The 24,985-nt window shown below is 31.2% G+C and overlaps 2 protein-coding genes across 2 annotated transcripts in view; both read left to right on the forward strand.

The window, feature by feature from the left end:
- Nucleotides 1–23,049, forward strand: part of LOC116033143 (polygalacturonase-like) — a 23,662-nt gene extending 613 nt beyond the window's left edge. Inside the window, exons 2-5 of the mRNA XM_031275902.1 lie at nucleotides 192–506; nucleotides 604–967; nucleotides 22,381–22,532; nucleotides 22,645–23,049. Of these exons, the coding sequence (XP_031131762.1) occupies nucleotides 192–506; nucleotides 604–967; nucleotides 22,381–22,532; nucleotides 22,645–22,869 (1,056 nt within the window). The 3' untranslated portion in view covers nucleotides 22,870–23,049. The remainder of the gene's footprint in view (nucleotides 1–191; nucleotides 507–603; nucleotides 968–22,380; nucleotides 22,533–22,644) is intronic.
- LOC116032344 (polygalacturonase-like) lies at nucleotides 23,005–24,920 on the forward strand. The gene is made up of 4 exons (XM_031274844.1): nucleotides 23,005–23,013; nucleotides 23,484–23,792; nucleotides 23,888–24,403; nucleotides 24,516–24,920. Exons 1-4 carry the CDS (start codon nucleotides 23,005–23,007, stop codon nucleotides 24,738–24,740), a joined length of 1,059 nt encoding a protein of 352 aa, XP_031130704.1. The 3' UTR covers nucleotides 24,741–24,920.
- Nucleotides 24,921–24,985: the final 65 nt, after the last annotated feature.

The raw sequence follows: 24,985 nt of genomic DNA on the forward strand, positions 1-24,985 counted from the left end.
TTTTTTTTTTTTTTTTTTTTTTTTTTTTTTTTTTTTGTGGGGAAAGAACTATGCTCATTTGCTGTTTATTCATATTTCGGGATAAGAGCTCATATCTCCTTTATTTGGAATTTTAAGTAATTTAAATAAATACTTGAAGGTTCATATATATATGATCATATTTGATTATGGATAAAATTTTAATGGCGTAGGAATTGTTGAAAGCGAAAGCTTGGACAGAAGCATGTGCAGCTACAACTCCCAGCACCATTGTGATCCCAAAAGGCACTTTCGAAATGAAACAAGCTCTACTTAAGGGTCCATGCAAAGCCCCAGTTGAGCTCCAAATTCAGGCTACCTTGAAGGCCCCTCCTAATCCTAATGATATGGATGGCAAAAGGGAATGGCTAACCGTTGAATACGTAGATCATTTCACACTCTCGGGTGGTGGCACTCTTGATGGCCAAGGAAATGTACAAGTTTATGCCGCTAAAGACAAAGGTTTTAAAAGTGATAAGTTGCCTAACGTAAGTCTGTATTTATCATGTGTAAATTCTTTTTTTTTATATATATATATAAAACAGCGGATATATTAACTAATAATTTTATTTTTAATCTTTACAGAATTTGAGCTTCAATTTCATGAAAAATTCGGTCATCCGAGACATAACTACTCTAAACAGTAAATTATTCCACGTCAATGTTTTTGGTGGCAATAACTTAACGTTTGAGAAGTTCACTGTTAAAGCGCCAGCGGATAGTCCCAATACAGATGGAATTCATATTGCAAAAATAAAGGATGTTACGGTTAAAGATTCTGTTATAGGAACTGGAGACGATTGCATATCCATTGGTGATGGGCTAGAAAACCTTCACATCACTGGTGTGACATGTGGGCCAGGGCACGGCATCAGTGTGGGAAGCCTTGGCAAGACCCCGGGTGAAGAGCCTGTGAAGGGTGTCTTTGTAAAAGACTCCAAATTTGTTGGTACAGATAATGGGGTCAGAATTAAAACATGGCCTAATTCTCATCCTGGAGTCGTAGTCAGAATTAAAACATGGCCTAATTCTCATCCTGGAGTCGTAACTGATATACATTATGGGCCTAATTCTCATCCTGGAGTCGTAACTGATATACATTATGAGAATATAGATATGAAAGACGTCAAAAATCCAATTGTGATTGATCAAGAATACTGTCCAAATAACGAATGCTCAAAACAGGTATGTAACACATACTTTACATATGGTGAGTTAAAACTTTTTTTTTTTTATGACTTCCTTGATGATGGATGATTTTATTAAAACTTAGCTTGTTTTATTTTTATTTGTAGAAACCGTCACTTGTAAAGATAAGTAAGGTAAGTTATAGGAACATAAAGGGTACTTCTGCAACAGAGGAAGCAGTGATCCTTGCATGCAGTAGTGGGGTGCCATGTGAAGGAGTTGAAATTGGTGAAATTAATTTGACATTCAAAGGAGGAGCTGCAAAGTCTCTTTGTTCAAATGTGAAACCTACATTGACCGGAAAGCAAGTTCCCGCAGTGACTTGCAAATGAGAAATATTTTTGAGAGTTTCTTACCATTTTTTCCATGAAAGTGTAACCACCGATAGTTTGAGACAAAAATAAACAAGTATGTGTAGCTTGTGGCAAATTAAAGGCCATCCAATATGCTGCCTATGCTTGGTTTTGAGCTAGGATATGATGCTGGAATTTAATTTTTACTTGCAATATTTTTATGAAAAATACTTCCCTTGCAAATCAGCTGCAACCATATTATATTCATATCATTAGATGCCAAAACTCTTAAATAAATTCATTTTTTTTTAGCTTGAAAACAATAAAACACATACAAGAAAGGTTAATAGAGTCCGTGTAATAATACACTTGTAAAAATAGGTAAATAAGACAATAACTAGAAACGAATAATATAGTTCAAATCAACTTTAACTTCAAAAACTTTTGTAGTTAAAATAAAAATTGCCACTAAAAGCATTATATTGCTTTTGTTTTTACTAATATTAGTATTTTCACCCGTTGATTTGTTATAATACTTGTTATAATACTTTTATAATATTTGGAATGATATACAATTATATAAATTATAACATATAGTGAAATTGAAGAATTGAGTTGTATCGATTATATTTTTTGATGTTATCATTGCTTGAGTTCAAGTAAATAATTGTAGATGTATGCAATCGGTCCTAATATTTCATTTGGTGATTATTAATAACATATTTTCGTGTAATATTTATTTCCTTTTTCATTCATAAAAAGAATTAATAGTTACTTCTATATAATTTAAAAGTAATATAATTATAATAAATATAATTGTCGATTATATTTCTAATTAAATATTAATATATTCATTTCCATTGAAATATGAATATATTAATTTCCATTTTCCTTCTTAAAAAGAATTAATATTCATTTTCATTCTTTTTTCCTTAATAATAATTTTTTTCTAATATTTCATTTGGTGGTTATTAATTTTTTCGAGAAATGTGTTATATTTTCAGTGAATTTTTAATATTCATTTCCATATAATTAAAAAGTAATATAATATATTAATATATTCATTCTTTTTTCTTTATAAATAATTAATAAAATTAATATAATTATAATTATATAATTACTAATTATATTTTCAATGAAGCGAATCCTTTTTCCTTCACGAAAAGAATTAATATTCATTTTCATTTATATTTCCTTCATAAAAAAAATTAATATTTATTTAATATTCATTTCCATTCATAAAAACAATCTTCTACCCGACCCAGGTTCACCTTGCAAGGTGGACCTGGGTCCAAATCGTTTTTGTCTTCTTCTTCTTTTTTTTTTTTTTTTTTTAATTAGTAAACATATTGTTGAATATAGAGTTGTCCAAAAATGTGTGAATGTAGAGGTTTCAAAGTGTGAATGTAGAGTATAGAAATCGTGAATGTAGATTTATGATTGTGTGAATGTAGAGTTGCCCAGAAATGTGGGAATGTGGAGGTTTCAAATTGTGAATATGGAGTATAGAAATCGTGAATGTAGAGTTATGCATGTGTGAATCTGTAATAGAGTTAAAGAAGTTCTAGCAACTTGTAGCCCTGTAATGTGTGGATGTGGAGTTCTCAAGTTGTGAATATGGAGTATAGGACCTGTGAATATAGAGTTTTGAATGTGTGAATGCATAACAGTGGTAATATAGTTACTAACATAGAATGTGGAGTTTACAAAGTGTGAATGTAGAGTATCATATAATTCTGTAATGTGTGAATGTGGAGTTTACAAAGTGTGAATATAGAATATAGTGTATATGAATGTAGAGTATAGTGTATGTGAATGTAGACCCAAGTCCACCTTGCAAGGTGGACCTGGGTCCACGGCATAACAACCCGTGTTTAATAATCATTTCCTTTTTCTTTTGGCCTAACTTTTGGTCATGCCAATTAATTAGTTAATTATTAAGCACATATTCTTTATTTAGTTTGAGTCAATTTTTAATATTACTTTCCTTTTTTCATTTTGCTTGATTTATGTGCCAATTAGTAAAAGAATCTATACTCTATACTTACTATATATAAAAGCATTATCCTCCTTCAAAATTTCCCTCCAAAACGTAGGAGCATTTTAGTAATATGGTAATTATTATTCTAATTATAATTAATTAATATTATTCTATCATAATATTAGTAATTATGGTAATCATAATATATTATATATAGTAAAGATTGGTAATTAGTTATTAGTAATTATGGTAATTCCTTATTAGTAATTATGGTAATTATTATGATAGTATATTTGTATTTTATAGATTAATACATATACGTGCATTAATGTAATAGTGTAATACCACTGAAAAATGTTTATGGTAATTAATTATTATAATAGTATATTTATATTTTATAGATTAATACATATACATGCATTAATGTAATACCACTGAAAATTGTTTATGGTAATTAATTATTATGATAGTATATTTATATTTTTATAGATTAATACATATACGTGCATTAATGTAATACCACTGAAAATTGTTTATAGTATTTAATTATTATGATAGTATATTTATATTTTATAGATTAATACATATACGTGCATTAATGTAATACCACTGAAAATTGTTTATGGTAATTAATTATTATGATAGTATATTTATATTTTATAGATTAATACATATACGTGCATTAATGTAATACCACTGAAAATTGTTTATGGTAATTAATTATTATGATAGTATATTTGTATGAATTACCAATTACCAATTACCAATTATTACCAATTACCAATAATAGTTCTGCCTCTCTCTCTCTCTCTTTATGACTATAAATACAAGAAGAAACCCAGTCAACTACCACCACCAATTTTAATCTCTCTTAGTTCTATTGTTTTTCGTTTGTGAAAACATCAATGTACATAGGAAGAACCACCCTTCTCCAAAAAAGTGTGACACGTTTTCTGTTTTTTTTTTTTTTTTTTTTTTTTTACTGTTCTTATCTTATCTTTTTTTTTTTCCGGTTAAATTCATTGCAGGTTCTTATATTTTGCAATCACAAGCGCGGGAGTTAATTGTTGGTAGCTTCAATTGTCGAAAGGTAAGCTAATTTGTCAAATAACTACAACTTTTATTCTAAGTATTAACTATTCTTTTTTAATTGATTTTTTTTTAACTATTCGTTCATATTTGAAATCTTATATTTCCAGCTCTCTTGATTCTTTAATTACAAATGTAGATATTTGGAGCCTAATAAGCAATGTGATGCAAAGGATAATGGATCTGTTAAGAGATGTGAAAGTTGAGAAGCAATTAATAGAATATTTTTTTGTTGAAATCATTGTCATTTATGTTTTTGGGCATTACAGATTTCAAATTTTAAATTTGTGTAATTTGTTTAAATATTAACATTTCATGGTTTTACATTACTTTGAATATGTAGTTGTTTTATTCATTTATTCATATCATGTTCAGGGGTGAAATTATAGTTCAAAAAAAAAAGAATATTAAAAAATAATTAACTGAAAATTAAACGGCACGGAATTTAGGCCATTTGAAAAAGTAAATTAATATTAATATTTGATTGAAAATTGAACAAAAAAGGAATTGAATTTATTTTGACAATTAAATTATTAAAATTATATTAATAATATTAATATTTATGAAGGAAAAAGAAAATGAATATATTAATATTTCATTGGAAATATAATTGGCAATTATATTTTTATAATTATATTACTTATTAATTATATGGAAATGAATATTAAAATATTTTTATGAATGAAAAAGAAAATAAATATTACACACGGGAATCTGTTATTAATATTATGTTACTAATGTTACTAATTGGCACAGGAATCAGGCCAAATGAAAAAGAAGATTAATAATAAAAATTCACTATAAATATAACATAGCTTTCCCTATGCAAAAATTAGTAACCACCAAATGAAATATTAGCAAAAAATTATGAAGGAAAAAGAAATGGAAATGAATATATGAAGGAAAAATGAAATGAATATATTCATATTTAACTGGAAATATAATCGAAAATTATATTATAATTATAATTATATTAATTATTTAGAATTATAAAAAAATAAATTTATTAATATTTCACTAAAAATATATTCAACAATTATATTTTTATAATTATATTACTTTTTAATCATATGGAAATTAAAAATATTTTTTATGAACGAAAAGAAAATAAATATTACTAATCGGCAAGGAATCTGTTATTAATATTTTCTTACTAATTGGCAAGGAATCAGGCCAATGAAAAAGGAATGGATGGAAAGCAATATTAATTTTTTTGATGAAGGAAAAAGGAAATGAATATACTAAAATGAAAATGGAATATTATGAAAAATAAAATGAATATATTAATATTTCACTGGAAATATAACACAACTTTTCCCTACGAAAAAATTAGTAATCACCAAATGAATGATTAGGAAAAATTATAAAGGAAAAATGAATGTAAAATAATATTAATTCTTTTTATGAAGGAAAAAGGAAATAAATATATTCAAAAGGAAATGAAATATTAGGAAAAATGAAATCAGCATATTAATATTTCACTAGAAATATAACACAACTTTCTCTCCAAACAAATAAGTAACCACCAAATAAAATATTAGGAAAAAATTATGAAGGAAAAAAGAATGGAAATGAATATTAATTTTTTTATGAAGGAAAATGAAAATGAATATATTTATAAGAAAATGAAATATTAGGAAAAACGAAAGGAATATATTAATATTTCACTGAAAATATAACACAACTTTCCATATGAAAAATTAGTAACCAACAAATGAAATAATAGGAAAAAATTATGAAGGAAAAAGGAATGAAGATCAATATTAATTCTTTTTATGAAGGAAAAATGNTTTTTTTTTTTTTTTTTTTTTTTTTTTTTTTTTACTGTTCTTATCTTATCTTTTTTTTTTTCCGGTTAAATTCATTGCAGGTTCTTATATTTTGCAATCACAAGCGCGGGAGTTAATTGTTGGTAGCTTCAATTGTCGAAAGGTAAGCTAATTTGTCAAATAACTACAACTTTTATTCTAAGTATTAACTATTCTTTTTTAATTGATTTTTTTTTAACTATTCGTTCATATTTGAAATCTTATATTTCCAGCTCTCTTGATTCTTTAATTACAAATGTAGATATTTGGAGCCTAATAAGCAATGTGATGCAAAGGATAATGGATCTGTTAAGAGATGTGAAAGTTGAGAAGCAATTAATAGAATATTTTTTTGTTGAAATCATTGTCATTTATGTTTTTGGGCATTACAGATTTCAAATTTTAAATTTGTGTAATTTGTTTAAATATTAACATTTCATGGTTTTACATTACTTTGAATATGTAGTTGTTTTATTCATTTATTCATATCATGTTCAGGGGTGAAATTATAGTTCAAAAAAAAAAGAATATTAAAAAATAATTAACTGAAAATTAAACGGCACGGAATTTAGGCCATTTGAAAAAGTAAATTAATATTAATATTTGATTGAAAATTGAACAAAAAAGGAATTGAATTTATTTTGACAATTAAATTATTAAAATTATATTAATAATATTAATATTTATGAAGGAAAAAGAAAATGAATATATTAATATTTCATTGGAAATATAATTGGCAATTATATTTTTATAATTATATTACTTATTAATTATATGGAAATGAATATTAAAATATTTTTATGAATGAAAAAGAAAATAAATATTACACACGGGAATCTGTTATTAATATTATGTTACTAATGTTACTAATTGGCACAGGAATCAGGCCAAATGAAAAAGAAGATTAATAATAAAAATTCACTATAAATATAACATAGCTTTCCCTATGCAAAAATTAGTAACCACCAAATGAAATATTAGCAAAAAATTATGAAGGAAAAAGAAATGGAAATGAATATATGAAGGAAAAATGAAATGAATATATTCATATTTAACTGGAAATATAATCGAAAATTATATTATAATTATAATTATATTAATTATTTAGAATTATAAAAAAATAAATTTATTAATATTTCACTAAAAATATATTCAACAATTATATTTTTATAATTATATTACTTTTTAATCATATGGAAATTAAAAATATTTTTTATGAACGAAAAGAAAATAAATATTACTAATCGGCAAGGAATCTGTTATTAATATTTTCTTACTAATTGGCAAGGAATCAGGCCAATGAAAAAGGAATGGATGGAAAGCAATATTAATTTTTTTGATGAAGGAAAAAGGAAATGAATATACTAAAATGAAAATGGAATATTATGAAAAATAAAATGAATATATTAATATTTCACTGGAAATATAACACAACTTTTCCCTACGAAAAAATTAGTAATCACCAAATGAATGATTAGGAAAAATTATAAAGGAAAAATGAATGTAAAATAATATTAATTCTTTTTATGAAGGAAAAAGGAAATAAATATATTCAAAAGGAAATGAAATATTAGGAAAAATGAAATCAGCATATTAATATTTCACTAGAAATATAACACAACTTTCTCTCCAAACAAATAAGTAACCACCAAATAAAATATTAGGAAAAAATTATGAAGGAAAAAAGAATGGAAATGAATATTAATTTTTTTATGAAGGAAAATGAAAATGAATATATTTATAAGAAAATGAAATATTAGGAAAAACGAAAGGAATATATTAATATTTCACTGAAAATATAACACAACTTTCCATATGAAAAATTAGTAACCAACAAATGAAATAATAGGAAAAAATTATGAAGGAAAAAGGAATGAAGATCAATATTAATTCTTTTTATGAAGGAAAAATGAAATGAATATATTTAAAAGGAAATGAAATATTAGGAAAAACGAAATGAATATATTGATATTTCATTGGAAATATAGCATAGCTTTCCCTATAAAAGAATTAGTAACCAACAAATGAAATATTACGAAAAAATTATGAAGGAAAAATGAATGACAATCAATAATTCTTTTTATAAATGAAAAAGGAAATGAATATATTCAAAAGGAAATTAAAATATTAGGAAAAATAAAATGAATATATTAATATTTCATTGGAAATATAATATGCAATTATATTATTATAATTATATAAATTAAATATTAATTAATTAATTATATTAATTATTAATTATATTAATAAATAGTACTCCATAATAATTAATATTTATTAACTAGAAGGTTGAGCAATCCCCTCACCAACTTTAGATGTCGTTGATCAAATTAATTAGTACACGTGTGACATGAACACTGCGGAAGGTCGAACATATTTAATATATAATAATAATAATAATTTTTGTATATATGAATTGATATTCCTATTAACGAAAAATAATTAATTTAGGGTAATTGACTAATAATAATTGCCTAATAATTATTATGGTAATTAAGCTAAATATTGGTCATTGAATTTATTTTTATACTCCGTAATAATTAAAGTTAAATTATCTCTCATTTTTTCATATTTATTTTTGTAATAATATAATTACTTAAGTTATATTAAATATAGATCTTTTTAAGATAATTGTAAACAAACAAGTCATATATTATTCAATTAATTGAGTGATACTTTTGCACTAATCTTATAATCAAATAAATGTACATATTCAATATTATATTTTTTTTAAAATAATTTTCTTTAATTTTATTATCTAAATAAATAATACAAAAATTTATCTGTGAATCAAATTTGCTCTCATTCAAGCAAAAAAAAAACATCAGAAAACATAATCAATCCAACTAATTTCATCAATTGCACTATATAATATTCGATGTTATAATTTATATAATGATATATCGATCCAAATATTCTTAAAATATTATAACAAATTCATTCCTTGCAACGCAAGGGTGAAAATACTAGTAATAATAATAATAATAATAATAATAATAATAATAATAATAATAATATAACTCATATGCATATTTGTGCCTTAATTGGCACCTAATTGATAGAAAATGAAAAAGAAAACGAAAATCACTAATTGACTATAAATAAAAAAAGATCCCTAATTGATTGAAAATGAAAAAGAAAATAGAAATTAATCATTAATACTAGAAAATGAAAATTGAGAAAGGGAATGAGAATTACTAATTGCCTGCAAATAATAATAACAAAAAAAAGGATCCCTACGCCATTCCTATAAAATGATAGGATCAAACTTGGGTTTGCCTTCCCCTGGGCACTACTTAAGAGATTCAAGAATTGGATCCTCTCTATAAGGTTTTTCCAAGAATGGTGGTTGTCATCATTCCCGGTCTTGATCGTCGTCGCCATTAACATTTCCATTGGTCTGTATTCTCTCTTGGTTTTTTTCCTAATTTCTAAGTTTCCCACATGTATGCATATGTTTATTAGCATGTCTTCCGTGTGCAGGAACATGTATGCATATGCTTAAAGATGGGTCCTTTTATGTTTTTAAGTCATTTTTATGTGATTTATTTTTGTATATACGTGATAATCTAGCATTGAATAAGTTACTCGGACTTTGATGAAATGGCGGAGAAATGGCTTAGCATTTAAGTTATTGTTTTTTTTTTATAATAAACCTTCATTAATAAACATTAGAAACAAATACAACAAGGTTCAATGGAATGTGAAGCCATTCCATATAATCTGACATAGAAACTAAATTTTCTAGCTAAGCTAATAAAACTTAGATTCGCAGACTGTGTTACAAGAGAGTTTTGATCCTTATAATAGGACCTTAAAACTTTTGTCAAATGATTGATGGCCTTGCAGACTGTGTACAAGTCGACCTCTGGATGGAACAACTTACAAACCACCTGAGTCTTTTTCTTCTTACTAAAGTCCATTGACATTTTTCCCAACTGAAGGTACATATCCAGCCTTGTGTCTTCGGCTGGTTCATCAGTGGGTATCCTCCCGACTGAACTGATATTCATGAGGGGTATTTCATTGTCGTCTACTTCGATCAGGATGAGTATCACACGAGCCATGACCATATATATCTTGAAGCACTCCAAAACGAACCTCGTAAAATAACGAGAAGGAAAACAATAAACTACAATAAATGCAGAAGGAGACAACTGCAATAAATGTAGAGGGAGACAAAATAACAATAATTATTAGGAGAACAAAATACAGCAAAATGATAAAGTAAACAAATTATTAGGAGACAAAATATATAAAAAGAGGGAGGCAAAAGTATAATAAGACAAAAGTTTAGGAGCTCAAGGCAACCAAAACTCAAATCTAGATACCCTACCCTACCCACTAGCTTATATTATTTTATATAATAATTAGGAAAACGGGAGAATGGCAAAGGAGAAGACGGAGGTTGCTGAAGTGGTGGCGGGCAGAAAGAAGGCAGCAGAGGGAGAGGTAACGGTGGTGGGAGGCGGTGGTGAGTGAGAAGGAAACGGAGGAGGAGGAAAGAAGGCGGTGGTCGAAGAAGATGGTGGCACGGAAGGAGGAGGAAAAGAGCAGAGATGGCGGTAGCGGCGTTATGGAAGTAAGGGGAAGAAGAGAGCAGTGTCGACGGTGATACGGAGTTCGACCAAATTGTTGCGGTGGTGGGAGGAGATGAAAGTGAGAGAGCTGTTGTTGTGAACGGAGGTGGTGACCAAATACCGCCGGCTCAAAGCTCTATTAGAGCTCCGGCCGGCCAGCGATAGAAACTGCGATGGACCAGAAGAAGGGGAGAGCGTTTCGCTTCGTTTAGGGTTTCTAGTGATTGTTCAAGTTATTGTTTTTACTATTCAAAGAAAAACAAAAAACAAACCAACAAAAAAAAAACAAAAAATATAAACATATGCATCGATTGAATTGCTGGAATTAGAAATGGCGAAACGAGAATTTTTGCATCCTTTTCCCCTGAAAATTGAAGTACACGCCAAACACTTCAGCCCAAACAATTAAAAAAATATTTAGCAAACAATAGAAAAGGAAAATAAAAAATGATTCATAATTCAATGATTAATATTAATAATGTTTGCAGTAAAAATGAAAAATGAAAAATGAAACAAAATTAACTTACGAGGAAAAATAGAAAACAGAGCGAAATTAATTTACCAGGAAATGGACTAATAATAATAAGGTTACTAATAAAAAGGAAAATCCTAACAAAATTTCCATTTCGTGCTTTCCCGTCAAACCACTTCTGTCCAAACAATAGAAAATGAAAATTTATTGAGGAAACAATAGAAAAGGAAATAAAAAAAGGGTCCATAATTTAATGATTAATACTAATAATATTAACACTAAAAAAGAACAAATGAAAAAGAAACATAATTTAATAGTCACACATAGAATAATTATAGAATAAAATTTATATTCTATTTAGTCATACCTTATATAGCCTAAACTACTACACATCATTCCTGTCATTTCCTTTAATAATAACAATAATAATAATAGCCAAGGATCTTGTGGTCTAGTGGCATCAAACCCTTCCCTTTATAAGGGAGGTGGTACTGACTCTTGTGCTTCAATAGATTGAGAAAGTAGTTATGAACAGATACTGCATTGTAATAGAGTTAGTAGTATTCAAAAAAAAAAAACAATAATAATAATTTGGTTACCTTAATTACTTTACTTTCTATATTTTTGTAATATCGTATCAACCATTTGGACATATAATTAAAAATATTGAATCTATACTATATATAAAAGTATTTGTATTGTTTTTATATTCACATATCAATACTATGAATAAAAGTAAAATCATCCCCTTCAACTTCCCCACACAAACTAATAATACTAATTAATTGGTAAAAAAGTTATTAAAATTTAATTGGTAACAAAATTTTATTTACCAAATTTTGAGAATAATTAAACCATTATAATTGTGAGAATAATGAAAACAAATTCTGCAATAATAAATATATAATAAAATTCCTTGAAAATTATGAGTAATTTTATAAGAAAAAATAATTTACTAATTATTATTTACACAAATAATAATATTTCGAATAATTATCTATACTACTATTAATAAAAATAAAATCATCCTTTGTAAAATTTCCGCCCAAACAATAGTAAAGATAAAATGAAAAAAAAAACTAATTTTACTAATTGATTGAAAATATAAAAAGATCATAATAGAAAAGGAAACGGAAATTAGACAAATTGAAAAAGTAAAAGGATATTACTAATTAAATGAAGATTGATTGAAAATTATTTAAAAACTTAAAAAAAAAATTAATTACACTTTCCTTTTGAAAACTTTAAGTTATTTAAACTTAAAAAAATTAATTAAACATGGGTTGTTATATTTTTTATAATAATTACAATTAATTCATTCAAATATGGAGGATGAAGAAAAACTAAATGCGATACGATAAAAATGAATATACTTAAGGTATAAAAGTATAATTGTACATATATTAGTGTAATTGACTAATAATAATTGTCTAATAATTATTATGGTAATTAAGCTAAACATTGGTCATATTACATAATATAATATAATTAAATTATTTTCCATTTTTCTCATATTTATTTTAGTAATAATATAATTACATAAGTCATATTACATATCGATATTTTATGATAATTGTAAACAAACAAGTCATATATTATTCAATTAATTGTGTAATACTTTTGCACTAATCTTATAATCAAATAAATGTATAAGTTCAATATTAGAATTTTTTATAATTTCATCTTTATTTTTAATTTCTAAATATATAATAAAAAATAAATTGCGCTATATAATATTCGATGTCATCGCACGGATAATTGGACAATTATTTGCTCTAATTCAAGTTAGGAAAACATCAGAAAACATAATCAATCCAATCAATTTCATTAATTGCGCTATATAATATTCGATGTTACAATTTATATAATTGTATATCGATCCAAATATTCTTAAAATATTATAACAAATCCATTCCGTGTAACGCACGGGTGAAAATACTAGTATTAATAACAGATTCTCTCGTGTAATATTCATTTCCTTTTTAGTTCATAAAAAAATTAATATTCATTTTATGAAGGAAATATAAATGGAAATATTAATATCATAAAAAGAAATTTTTAGCCATGCGTATTTGGTCGTTGGATTCCAGTATATTACCGATCTAGAATCGAACTTTTTTTTTTTTATTATTATAACGAGAGGAGTTTACATCTCAACGTTTAGCATAATGAAGTGTATAAATACTTAAATAGGACTCTACAGCTATACGTATTGCAAAATCTTCGCTTTATTTGTTTTCCATCCTTACAAAATATTCCTTATAAAAAATGAATACTACAGATTCTATATATATTTGAATTACAGCTTTTTCCATCTTTAATTACACAAGTTTCCTTATAGATTGTGGATACTACTGATTCTATTTCATTTTCCATTTTTAAGATAAATAACTTTATTATTAAAAAAAAAAGTTTGGGCGGGAAACTACATAGGAGGATTTTATATTTATTTATAGTGGAGAAGCATAGATTTCCTTATAAAATAACATAATAATTAATAATTCTTTATTTCTTTATAAATTACATTATTATGCAGAATGTGCAAAGAATATTACCAATTAATAGATATTACCGTTTGTTGCACCAATAAATTAAGTTATTTTCTCGGGTGGTCTTTATTCCTGGTCGGTTCCGAATCCTGGTCTGGCTGCGTTGGTTGCTGCTCGTGTCTCTTTTGAAGTGTGGCACAACAGGCTTGGTCACCCGCATACTCGTGTTTTACGTCATATTTTAGATTCGTTGTCTATTCGTTCATCTAGTGATAGTTCGGCTTTATGTACTGCTTGTCAGGTTGGGAAAGTTTCTCGGCTTCCTTTACCTCGAGTAGATCGTTCTAGTAGTCATGTTTTAGAATTAATATATACAGACATTTGGGGGCCTGCTTCTTTACTTTCTGTCAATGGTTATCGTTATTTTGTTCTATTTGTTTATGACTATTCTAGGTTTGTTTGGTATTTTCCCATGCGTGCAAAGACTGACATCTATTCTATCTTTACTCGCTTTCGTTTGTTGGTTGAACGTTTTTTCTCTCGTAAGATAATTTCTATTCAATCTGACTTGGGGGGTGAATATAAAAAATTACATGCTACATTTGCCTCTCTTGGTATTTCCCATCGCCAGTCTTGCGCCTATACTCACGAACAAAACGGTCGGGTAGAGCGTAGGCATTGTCATGTTGTTGAGACCGGCTTGGCCCTACTGGCTCAAGCCACTGTTCCTATGCGGTTTTAGGACTACGCGTTTGAAACTGCTGTCTATTTAATAAATAAGATGCCTACCCATGTGCTTAATAATGATAGCCCTCACCTCCGTGTCTATAAGTCGTCTCCCTCATATTCTTTCTTACGTGTATTCGGCTGCCTATGTTTTCCTCTCTTGCGTCCATACAACAAACACAAGTTACAGTTTCGCTCTTCTCCGTGTGTTTTCTTGGGCTATCCTGAGTCTTATCGTGGCTATCGTTGCATGGATTTAACTACTAATAAGGTATTCATCTGTCGCCATGTGCGCTTCGATGAGTCTGTTTTCCCTTTTTCTACTGGTGTGTCTGTGCAGGCTCCTGTTTCATCGGCTGTTCCATGGGGTGTGACTACTGTTGCGTGTGCTCCGGGGTCGGCTCCTCCTCCCTCGGTGCATTCACCTACTGTTACTCGTGCTCCAGACGCGGTGTCCCGTGTTACTACTGATTCGGATAGCTCCCGAACGGTTTTTTATGTTCCTGCTCATGGTCGACCTCGTGGTCGTCCTCGGGGCGAATCTCGTCGTGGTTTGCCTCGGTCTCATTCAATGCAGTTGAGAAGTATGTCTAGTGGCCCGGTTGGTTTGGTTGCTCAGGTTGGTATACCTGAGCCTACTTGTTTTTCGCAGGCTGTGCAGTTTCCTGAGTGGCGTGAAGCCATGGACCTTGAGTTTAATGCCTTACTCCAGAATAGCACTTGGCGGCTAGTCCCGTTTGTACCTGGTATGAATGTTGTGGGGTGCAAGTGGGTCTTTCGGACGAAGCGTAAGGCAAATGGTACTGTGGAGCATCACAAAGCTCGGCTGGTGGCAAAAGGTTTCAATCAGGTTGCCGGCAAGGATTTCTTTGAGACCTTCAGTCCGGTTGTCAAGCCTACTACTGTGCGTTTGCTTTTGTCTCTTGCTGTTTCACAGAGTTGGTCCATCCGGCAATTGGACATTCACAATACGTTTCTGAATGGTCGTCTCTATGAGACTGTGTATATGAGGCAACCTCTGGGTTATGAGGACAAGTCATATCCTAATCATGTGTGTTTTTTTGCAGTGTTCTTTATATGGTCTGAAGCAAGCTCCTCGGGCATGGTTCACTCGGTTACATGATTTTCTGGTGGCAGTTGGTTTTTGTCCTTCTAAGACTGATGCCTCATTATTTATGTATTCGTCTGGCGCTGTGCAGCTTTACTTGCTTGTGTATGTTGACGATATTCTGGTTATGTGTTCTGACTCGACTCGTGTGGATGATCTAGTAGCTCGCATGGGTCGCGAGTTTAAGGTGCAAGACATGGGGCGTCCTTCATTCTTCCTGGGTATTGAAAGTGTTTCGCATGGTGATGGCTTGCTCCTGTCTCAATGACGATATATGTCAGACATTTTCAAGCGTGCAGGTATGGTTGACTATAAGGCGTTGGCTACTCCTGTCGCCTTGACTCAGGTATCCGAGGAGTCGTCTACCCCTTATGCGGATCCGACTCAGTACAGGAGTCTAGCGGGTGCACTGCAGTATCTCACGGTCACTCGTCCTGATTTGGCCTTTGCGGTTAATCGGTTATGTCAGCATATGCATGCTCCGACTACTGCGCGCTAGGGTATGCTTAAGCGGGTTCTTCGCTACGTTAAAGGTACCCTTCACTATGGTCTTCGGGTTTGCAGGTCTCGGTCGTTTGACTTGCATGCCTGTTCTGATTCCGATTGGGTTGGTGACCCAGGAGACTGCAAGTCTACCAGTGGTTTTGCGGTTTTTCTTGGTAATAATCTTGTCTCGTGGACCAGTCGAAAACAGCGCACTATGGCTCGTTCCTCCACTGAAGCTGAGTACAAGGCTCTAGCGGATGTCTCCACTGAGGTTACGTGGCTTGTTTCTCTCTTGAAAGAGCTTGGATTGCCGTTACAAACTACTCCGAAGCTTTGGTGTGATAACTTGGGTGCTACTTACATGTGCGCAAACCCCGTCTTTCATGCACGTACGAAGCATGTGGAGATTGATTACCACTTCGTTCGTGATAAGGTTTCCAAGAAGGAAGTACATGTTAATTTCATTTCAACCAAGGACTAGCTAGCTGATATTTTCACCAAGGTTCCCTCCGGTGTTCGGTTCTCATTTTTACGTAGCAAGCTCAATATTGTTCCTACCTCTCTTGAGCTTGAGGGGGAGTGTTAGGAATATATTTGTGTTAAGAGTCCTAGTTGGTGTCTACTCTAGCTTTGTGTATTTATTGTATTTGGATTATACTGATCATCAATAATACAATCCTCATCCTATTCACAATATAAATTCAAGAACAAGCAATAATTGGAATACTTACTCTCGTGAGCTATTCACAATAAATCCCTTAACCAAATTGTCCTCTCTCGAGGTACAATAATCAAGTGCAATTGTAGGTCCTCTAATTCATATCCTAATTCTCATCAATATACAAATATAGCAATGAAACGAGTAATTTGGATCCTCAACTACAATCATCAAGAAATTAAGCCACAATTACAACACAAGTAATAAACCCAAATAGAAATTTCATTTAAGCAATTAAAGAACTAGGCGCATAGGTTCATAAACACTTTTCAATCCAAAAATTCCAAAGGAAAGCTTAGCCTACCATGACTAAAATAGATTCAACAAATATACAATAAAGGTTTAAAATAGAAAAGAGAGGAAGATACTCTCCCAAATGATGCCTCCAAGCTCTTCTCTTTGATCTCTCTTCTCCAAATGATTTTCCTTTTAAGCTCTTAAGAAGATGAGAGCTTCCTTTCCTTGCTCTCCTTTGTCCAAAATCCGCAGCTAAGCTTAGGGTTTGAAGAAAAAATGATGCTTTATATAGTGAGGTGGAGAATGGGGGTAAAAATGACAATTTTTAGAAGTGCAGAATCACAGATCTGGGACCTCTCGGCGCGTCGAGTATATTCCTGGGACGCATTTCTGACTTGCAGCCTGATTTTGACCATTTTTCCTTCTGAATCACACTTTGATGTCTTCGCAAGAATTGTAGCCCTTGAAGTCGTCTTTCCAATGGTTTAAGAATAATCTCATTTGAATTTTCCTAGGATGAGATATAGTCCAATTACCAAGATGTCGCCAAATTTAACAGAAATTACAACTCTTTGGTCTTTTGCTCTACTTTTCCCTTGTTTTACTTTTGTGATCAAATCCATTGGAAGTGAAACTCTTTTGGCTCCTTTGTAAGTATTTTAGCCATAATCTTAGCTTCACCTTGGCTCTCCTTTGGCTTGAGATTCATCCAAAAATGCCTTGAAAGACATACATTGTCTTCAATTCAACAAGAGTAAATTGCCATTTTGGTCCAATGACTATTGTAGTACTGTTAATTGCTATCCGCGACTTTCAAAAATGTTAATTACGTACCATGACTATGATTTTTTTCTCAATTTTGGTCCAGCCGGCCAAAAACGGCCTGAAAACATTAAACCCACGTTAATCCATATTTGAGAGGGGTAAAGAGGTCATTTCCTATGTTTATTAAACCCACCGTGACGCCGTCGCAGGCGGCGGCGCTAGATTACCAGGATCCGCAGTCGCAGCACCCCTTTCCACTGGCACTACTCGGAGTTCGACGACAGCAATTTCCAAATCCGCGGCCGCACTCTCTTCTTCATCGTCGTCCTCTTCGCAATCATTCTCTTAATCACTTTCGTTGTTCTCTACGCGCGCTGGGTGTGCCGGTTCCGTCCCCGTCCGATTCAGTCCGCCCACGCGTCGCCGCTCGTCTCGGCAGCACCTCCGTCGCCGCCGCGCGGCCTCGATAGCATCCCGATCGCGCTCCACCGGTCCGCTGGAAACGTCGGGGAAACGGAGTGCTGTATCTGTCTTGGGATTTTTCAGGACGGCGATGGGAAATGACCTCTTTACCCTTCTCAAATATAGATTAACGTGGGTTTAATGTTTTCCGGCCCTTTTTGGCCAGCAATTTGGCCGGCTGGACCAAAATTGAGAAAAAAATCATAGTCATGGTACGTAATTAACATTTTTGAAAGTCGCGGATAGCAATTAACAGTACTACAATAGTCATTGGACCAAAATGACAATTTACTCATTCAACAATTTACGCACCTAAGGATATAAACAAATGAATTAAGGCACATTTTGCATATAACCAATGTATTTATTACTAAAAATAGGTTTATATATGGGGTGAAAACATCGACAAATTAAATAGGCACTTATCATATTGATTGATTGATTACTTGTGAGTTGTACGACACAAGTACCTTAGCCACTATTCGTAACAGTCACTACTTTTATTAAGGTTTTTTTTTTTTTTTCAAAATTATTCAACCTGAGTGTGACAACATTAAACTCCAAATAATATTCAAGTATAATTTCCTTATTTGACTACTGAATTAAATCAAATTATATTTTCTCGTTTTCTTTCTATTTTTAGTTGTTGACATGTTGTATATGGTTTTTTTTTTTTTGGTATTTCAAGTACTTCCTAAAATTGTCAAGCACCTTGTGCTCAGATGGCATGTAGTGACTCTTCATATGGGAGGTCAGGAGGTCGAGTCTAAGTAGAGTTAATATTGACTACAGATACTACAATGTAATAGGTCAGTTGTATTAAAAAAAAGTATTTGCTAGAAAAAAACGTGTTAAGCGTATTAGCAGTACATAGTGGGCGCTTATACTAGACACGCTCACTGGCGCGTTGAGGGTGACCTACCACCCTCGTTAATTGTTTTTTCATTTTTCTTTTTCCTGTTTTTTAATACAAAATACTTTGTGAATGGCAGTTGAGTTTTGGTCGATGGTGAGATGTGGTGATTCAGAGACTAAAGCTGTGAAACATATATATATATATATATATATATATATCTTGTTATTTAGTAAGAATCGGCGAAATGGAAGAATCCATAAAAATGATTCAACAGGCCCCGGAAGGAATTCCGGGGGGACTTATGAGAATTTAGAAATTCGACGTTTTGATAGAGTAAAACATCCCCAATGGAATGATTTTGAATACCGATTCACTGCTAAAAAAACCTCTCCTATTTTTGAATTATCAAAGCAAGAACTTTATGTGAGAGTCGACGCTCCAAAGGGAGAATTGAGAATTTTTTTCCGGGTTTGATCAATTTGCAAATTCTTCCTCAGGTGGTTAAAAGAATGAAATTGACTGATATTATGACGATACTAAGTAGCATGTATATCATTATGGGGGAAGTTGAACGTTGAAATGATAATTGATACAACACAAATCCAGGCTATCTAATTCCTGTTACGGATTGGAATCCGTAAAAGTCAAAGAAGTCTATGGGATCATATGGAAACTTGCCCCTATTTTTACTATTATATTAGGAATTACAAAGGGTTTACTACTAATTGTTTGGTTAGATAGGAAAATATCCGCGGGAATACAACAACGCGATGGCCCTGAATATGCGGGTTCTTTAGGAATTCTTCAAGCTTTAGCAGATGGTATCAAACTCTTTTTGAAAGAAAGCCTTCTTCCGATCCATCTCGAGTATATATATATATATATATATAATATATATATATATATATATATATATATATATATATATATATATATATATATATATTGCCCTTGATGTTAAACATAATGTGGTTAATTAAATTTTTTCGATGATTTATAGCTGGCAATTTGATTAGAGTTATTGAAATTGAAAAAATTTGATAAATAATTACAATATTAAATTAACAATTTTGAAACCCGTGTACTGCGATTAATAATACCCTAATAATAGTCATTGTTTTTCTCTATATATTTAAAAGAATAACAACATTATTATTTTTCAAATCAAATTTATGTCACTAATACCATTTCAAGGATGCTACTAGTAATACAATGTCCTCTATCCACTTCTCGTTGTGTTTGAGATATTCATTTTTAAACTATCATCATTTAGCAACTTATTGTTTTGGTAAAATAAAAATATCATCAACTTGTTTCCAAAAAAAAAAAAAAATGATCATCAACTTATTGTTTTCATATGCTTACAAGTCAATTATATTAAAAAAAAAAAAACTTTTGCACCTAATTTTGATTTATAAAAAATAATTAGAAAATATGGTAGATCATACCTTTTAAACCATCGTCCACATCATCATCATGTAAGTAACTCGGCCATAGTGGTATGCCAAGTAGATAAAAACGATGCATAGTAAAAATAAAAATGTACTTCGTATATAGTTATGACTATCCTAATAACAAAATAATAATTAATGAGTAGACACCCCTTTTAGTAAAGAAACACAAAAAAACTAGCTAAAAGTAATATCACCCACATATTCAAAACCACACAATAATAGCTATGGAAAAAAGTAAGAACCATTATTTAACTACTTGTGTGGGGAATAGTTTAGCTAACAACACTATAAATACCTTAACATTAAGATCTTATATCAATCATCCAAAAGAACACAATAATACTAAAATCTGAGCAACAAACAGAAAAATGAATACAATAATTTATTGTGCCTTCACATTTGTATTATTCTTGCTAGCGCATCTTGGAGAGAGTGCTGAAATTAAAGTTGCTGCAAAAGCCGGTGTAGATTTAGTCCGGTAAGTTTTTTTTTTTTTTTTTTTTTTTTGAGAATTGTGTTTAAGGAACAGAAAATAGGAAAAGAAAGAAATTGTATTCCTTAATAATCCTTATCCATGTAGCTTGCTGGAATTGATGTAGGCCTACAATGAGGTTTAGTATGTGAGAATTTACTTATCCCCACCACCAAACATACCCCATCATATCCTTTGCAGAACCCATTTGTTTCATTAAGCTTTGTAAGCCACCCTATCTGTGTTTCAACATCTGTGTGGAAAGAACTATGCTCATGTGCTGTTTATTCATATTTCGGGATAAGGGCTCATATCTCCTTTATTTGGAATTTTAAGTAATTTAAATAAATACTTGAAGGTTCATATATATATGATCATATTTGATTATGGATAAAATTTTAATGGCGTAGGAATTGTTGAAAGCTTGGACAGAAGCATGTGCAGCTACAACTCCTAGCACCATTGTGATCCCAAAAGGCACTTTCGAAATGAAACAAGCTCTACTTAAGGGTCCATGCAAAGCCCCAGTTGAGCTCCAAATTCAGGCTACCTTGAAGGCCCCTCCTAATCCTAATGATATGGATGGCAAAAGGGAATGGCTAACGGTTGAATACGTAGATCATTTCACACTCTCGGGTGGTGGCACTCTTGATGGCCAAGGAAATGTACAAGTTTATGCCGCTAAAGACAAAGGTTTTAAAAGTGATAAGTTGCCTAACGTAAGTCTGTATTTATCATGTGTAAATTCTTTTTTTATATATATATATAAAACAGCGGATATATTAACTAATAACTTTATTTTTAATCTTTACAGAATTTGAGCTTCAATTTCATGAAAAATTCGGTCATCCGAGACATAACTACTCTAAACAGTAAATTATTCCATGTCAATGTTTTTGGTGGCAATAACTTAACGTTTGAGAAGTTCACTGTTAAAGCGCCAGCGGATAGTCCCAACACAGATGGAATTCATATTGCAAAAATAAAGGATGTTACGGTTAAAGATTCTGTTATAGGAACTGGAGACGATTGCATATCCATTGGTGATGGGCTAGAAAACCTTCACATCACTGGTGTGACATGTGGGCCAGGACACGGCATCAGTGTGGGAAGCCTTGGCAAGACCCCGGGTGAAGAGCCTGTGAAGGGTGTCTTTGTAAAAGACTCCAAATTTGTTGGTACAGATAACGGTGTCAGAATTAAAACATGGCCTAATTCTCATCCTGGAGTCGTAACTGATATACATTATGAGAATATAGATATGAAAGACGTCAAAAATCCAATTGTGATTGATCAAGAATACTGCCCAAATAACGAATGCTCAAAACAGGTATGTAACACATACTTTACCTATGGTGAGTTAAAACTTTTTTTTTTCTCTATGACTTCCTTGATGATGGATGATTTTATTAATACATAGCTTGTTTTATTTTTATTTGTAGAAACCGTCACTCGTAAAGATAAGTAAGGTAAGCTATAGGAACATAAAAGGTACTTCTGCAACAGAGGAAGCGGTGATCCTTGCATGCAGTAGTGGGGTGCCATGTGAAGGAGTTGAAATTGGTGAAATTAATTTGACATTCAAAGGAGGAGCTGCAAAGTCTCTTTGTTCAAATGTGAAACCTACATTGACCGGAAAGCAAGTTCCCGCAGTGACTTGCAAATGAGAAATATATATTTTGAGAGTTTCTTACCATTTTTTGTAGCCACTGATAGTTTGACAAAAATAAACAAGTATGTGTAGCTTGTGGCAAATTAAAGGCCATCCAATATGCTGCCTATGCTTGGTTTTGAGCTAGGATATGATGCTGGCATTTAATTTTTACTTGCAATATTTTTATGAAAAATACTTCCCTTGCAAATCAGCTACAACCATANTTTTTTTTTTTTTTTTTTTTTTTTTTTTGAGAATTGTGTTTAAGGAACAGAAAATAGGAAAAGAAAGAAATTGTATTCCTTAATAATCCTTATCCATGTAGCTTGCTGGAATTGATGTAGGCCTACAATGAGGTTTAGTATGTGAGAATTTACTTATCCCCACCACCAAACATACCCCATCATATCCTTTGCAGAACCCATTTGTTTCATTAAGCTTTGTAAGCCACCCTATCTGTGTTTCAACATCTGTGTGGAAAGAACTATGCTCATGTGCTGTTTATTCATATTTCGGGATAAGGGCTCATATCTCCTTTATTTGGAATTTTAAGTAATTTAAATAAATACTTGAAGGTTCATATATATATGATCATATTTGATTATGGATAAAATTTTAATGGCGTAGGAATTGTTGAAAGCTTGGACAGAAGCATGTGCAGCTACAACTCCTAGCACCATTGTGATCCCAAAAGGCACTTTCGAAATGAAACAAGCTCTACTTAAGGGTCCATGCAAAGCCCCAGTTGAGCTCCAAATTCAGGCTACCTTGAAGGCCCCTCCTAATCCTAATGATATGGATGGCAAAAGGGAATGGCTAACGGTTGAATACGTAGATCATTTCACACTCTCGGGTGGTGGCACTCTTGATGGCCAAGGAAATGTACAAGTTTATGCCGCTAAAGACAAAGGTTTTAAAAGTGATAAGTTGCCTAACGTAAGTCTGTATTTATCATGTGTAAATTCTTTTTTTATATATATATATAAAACAGCGGATATATTAACTAATAACTTTATTTTTAATCTTTACAGAATTTGAGCTTCAATTTCATGAAAAATTCGGTCATCCGAGACATAACTACTCTAAACAGTAAATTATTCCATGTCAATGTTTTTGGTGGCAATAACTTAACGTTTGAGAAGTTCACTGTTAAAGCGCCAGCGGATAGTCCCAACACAGATGGAATTCATATTGCAAAAATAAAGGATGTTACGGTTAAAGATTCTGTTATAGGAACTGGAGACGATTGCATATCCATTGGTGATGGGCTAGAAAACCTTCACATCACTGGTGTGACATGTGGGCCAGGACACGGCATCAGTGTGGGAAGCCTTGGCAAGACCCCGGGTGAAGAGCCTGTGAAGGGTGTCTTTGTAAAAGACTCCAAATTTGTTGGTACAGATAACGGTGTCAGAATTAAAACATGGCCTAATTCTCATCCTGGAGTCGTAACTGATATACATTATGAGAATATAGATATGAAAGACGTCAAAAATCCAATTGTGATTGATCAAGAATACTGCCCAAATAACGAATGCTCAAAACAGGTATGTAACACATACTTTACCTATGGTGAGTTAAAACTTTTTTTTTTCTCTATGACTTCCTTGATGATGGATGATTTTATTAATACATAGCTTGTTTTATTTTTATTTGTAGAAACCGTCACTCGTAAAGATAAGTAAGGTAAGCTATAGGAACATAAAAGGTACTTCTGCAACAGAGGAAGCGGTGATCCTTGCATGCAGTAGTGGGGTGCCATGTGAAGGAGTTGAAATTGGTGAAATTAATTTGACATTCAAAGGAGGAGCTGCAAAGTCTCTTTGTTCAAATGTGAAACCTACATTGACCGGAAAGCAAGTTCCCGCAGTGACTTGCAAATGAGAAATATATATTTTGAGAGTTTCTTACCATTTTTTGTAGCCACTGATAGTTTGACAAAAATAAACAAGTATGTGTAGCTTGTGGCAAATTAAAGGCCATCCAATATGCTGCCTATGCTTGGTTTTGAGCTAGGATATGATGCTGGCATTTAATTTTTACTTGCAATATTTTTATGAAAAATACTTCCCTTGCAAATCAGCTACAACCATATTATATTCTTATCATTAGATGTCAAAACTCTTAAA

Source organism: Ipomoea triloba, chromosome 10 (assembly GCF_003576645.1).
Source record: "Ipomoea triloba cultivar NCNSP0323 chromosome 10, ASM357664v1".
NCBI lineage: Eukaryota > Viridiplantae > Streptophyta > Magnoliopsida > Solanales > Convolvulaceae > Ipomoea > Ipomoea triloba.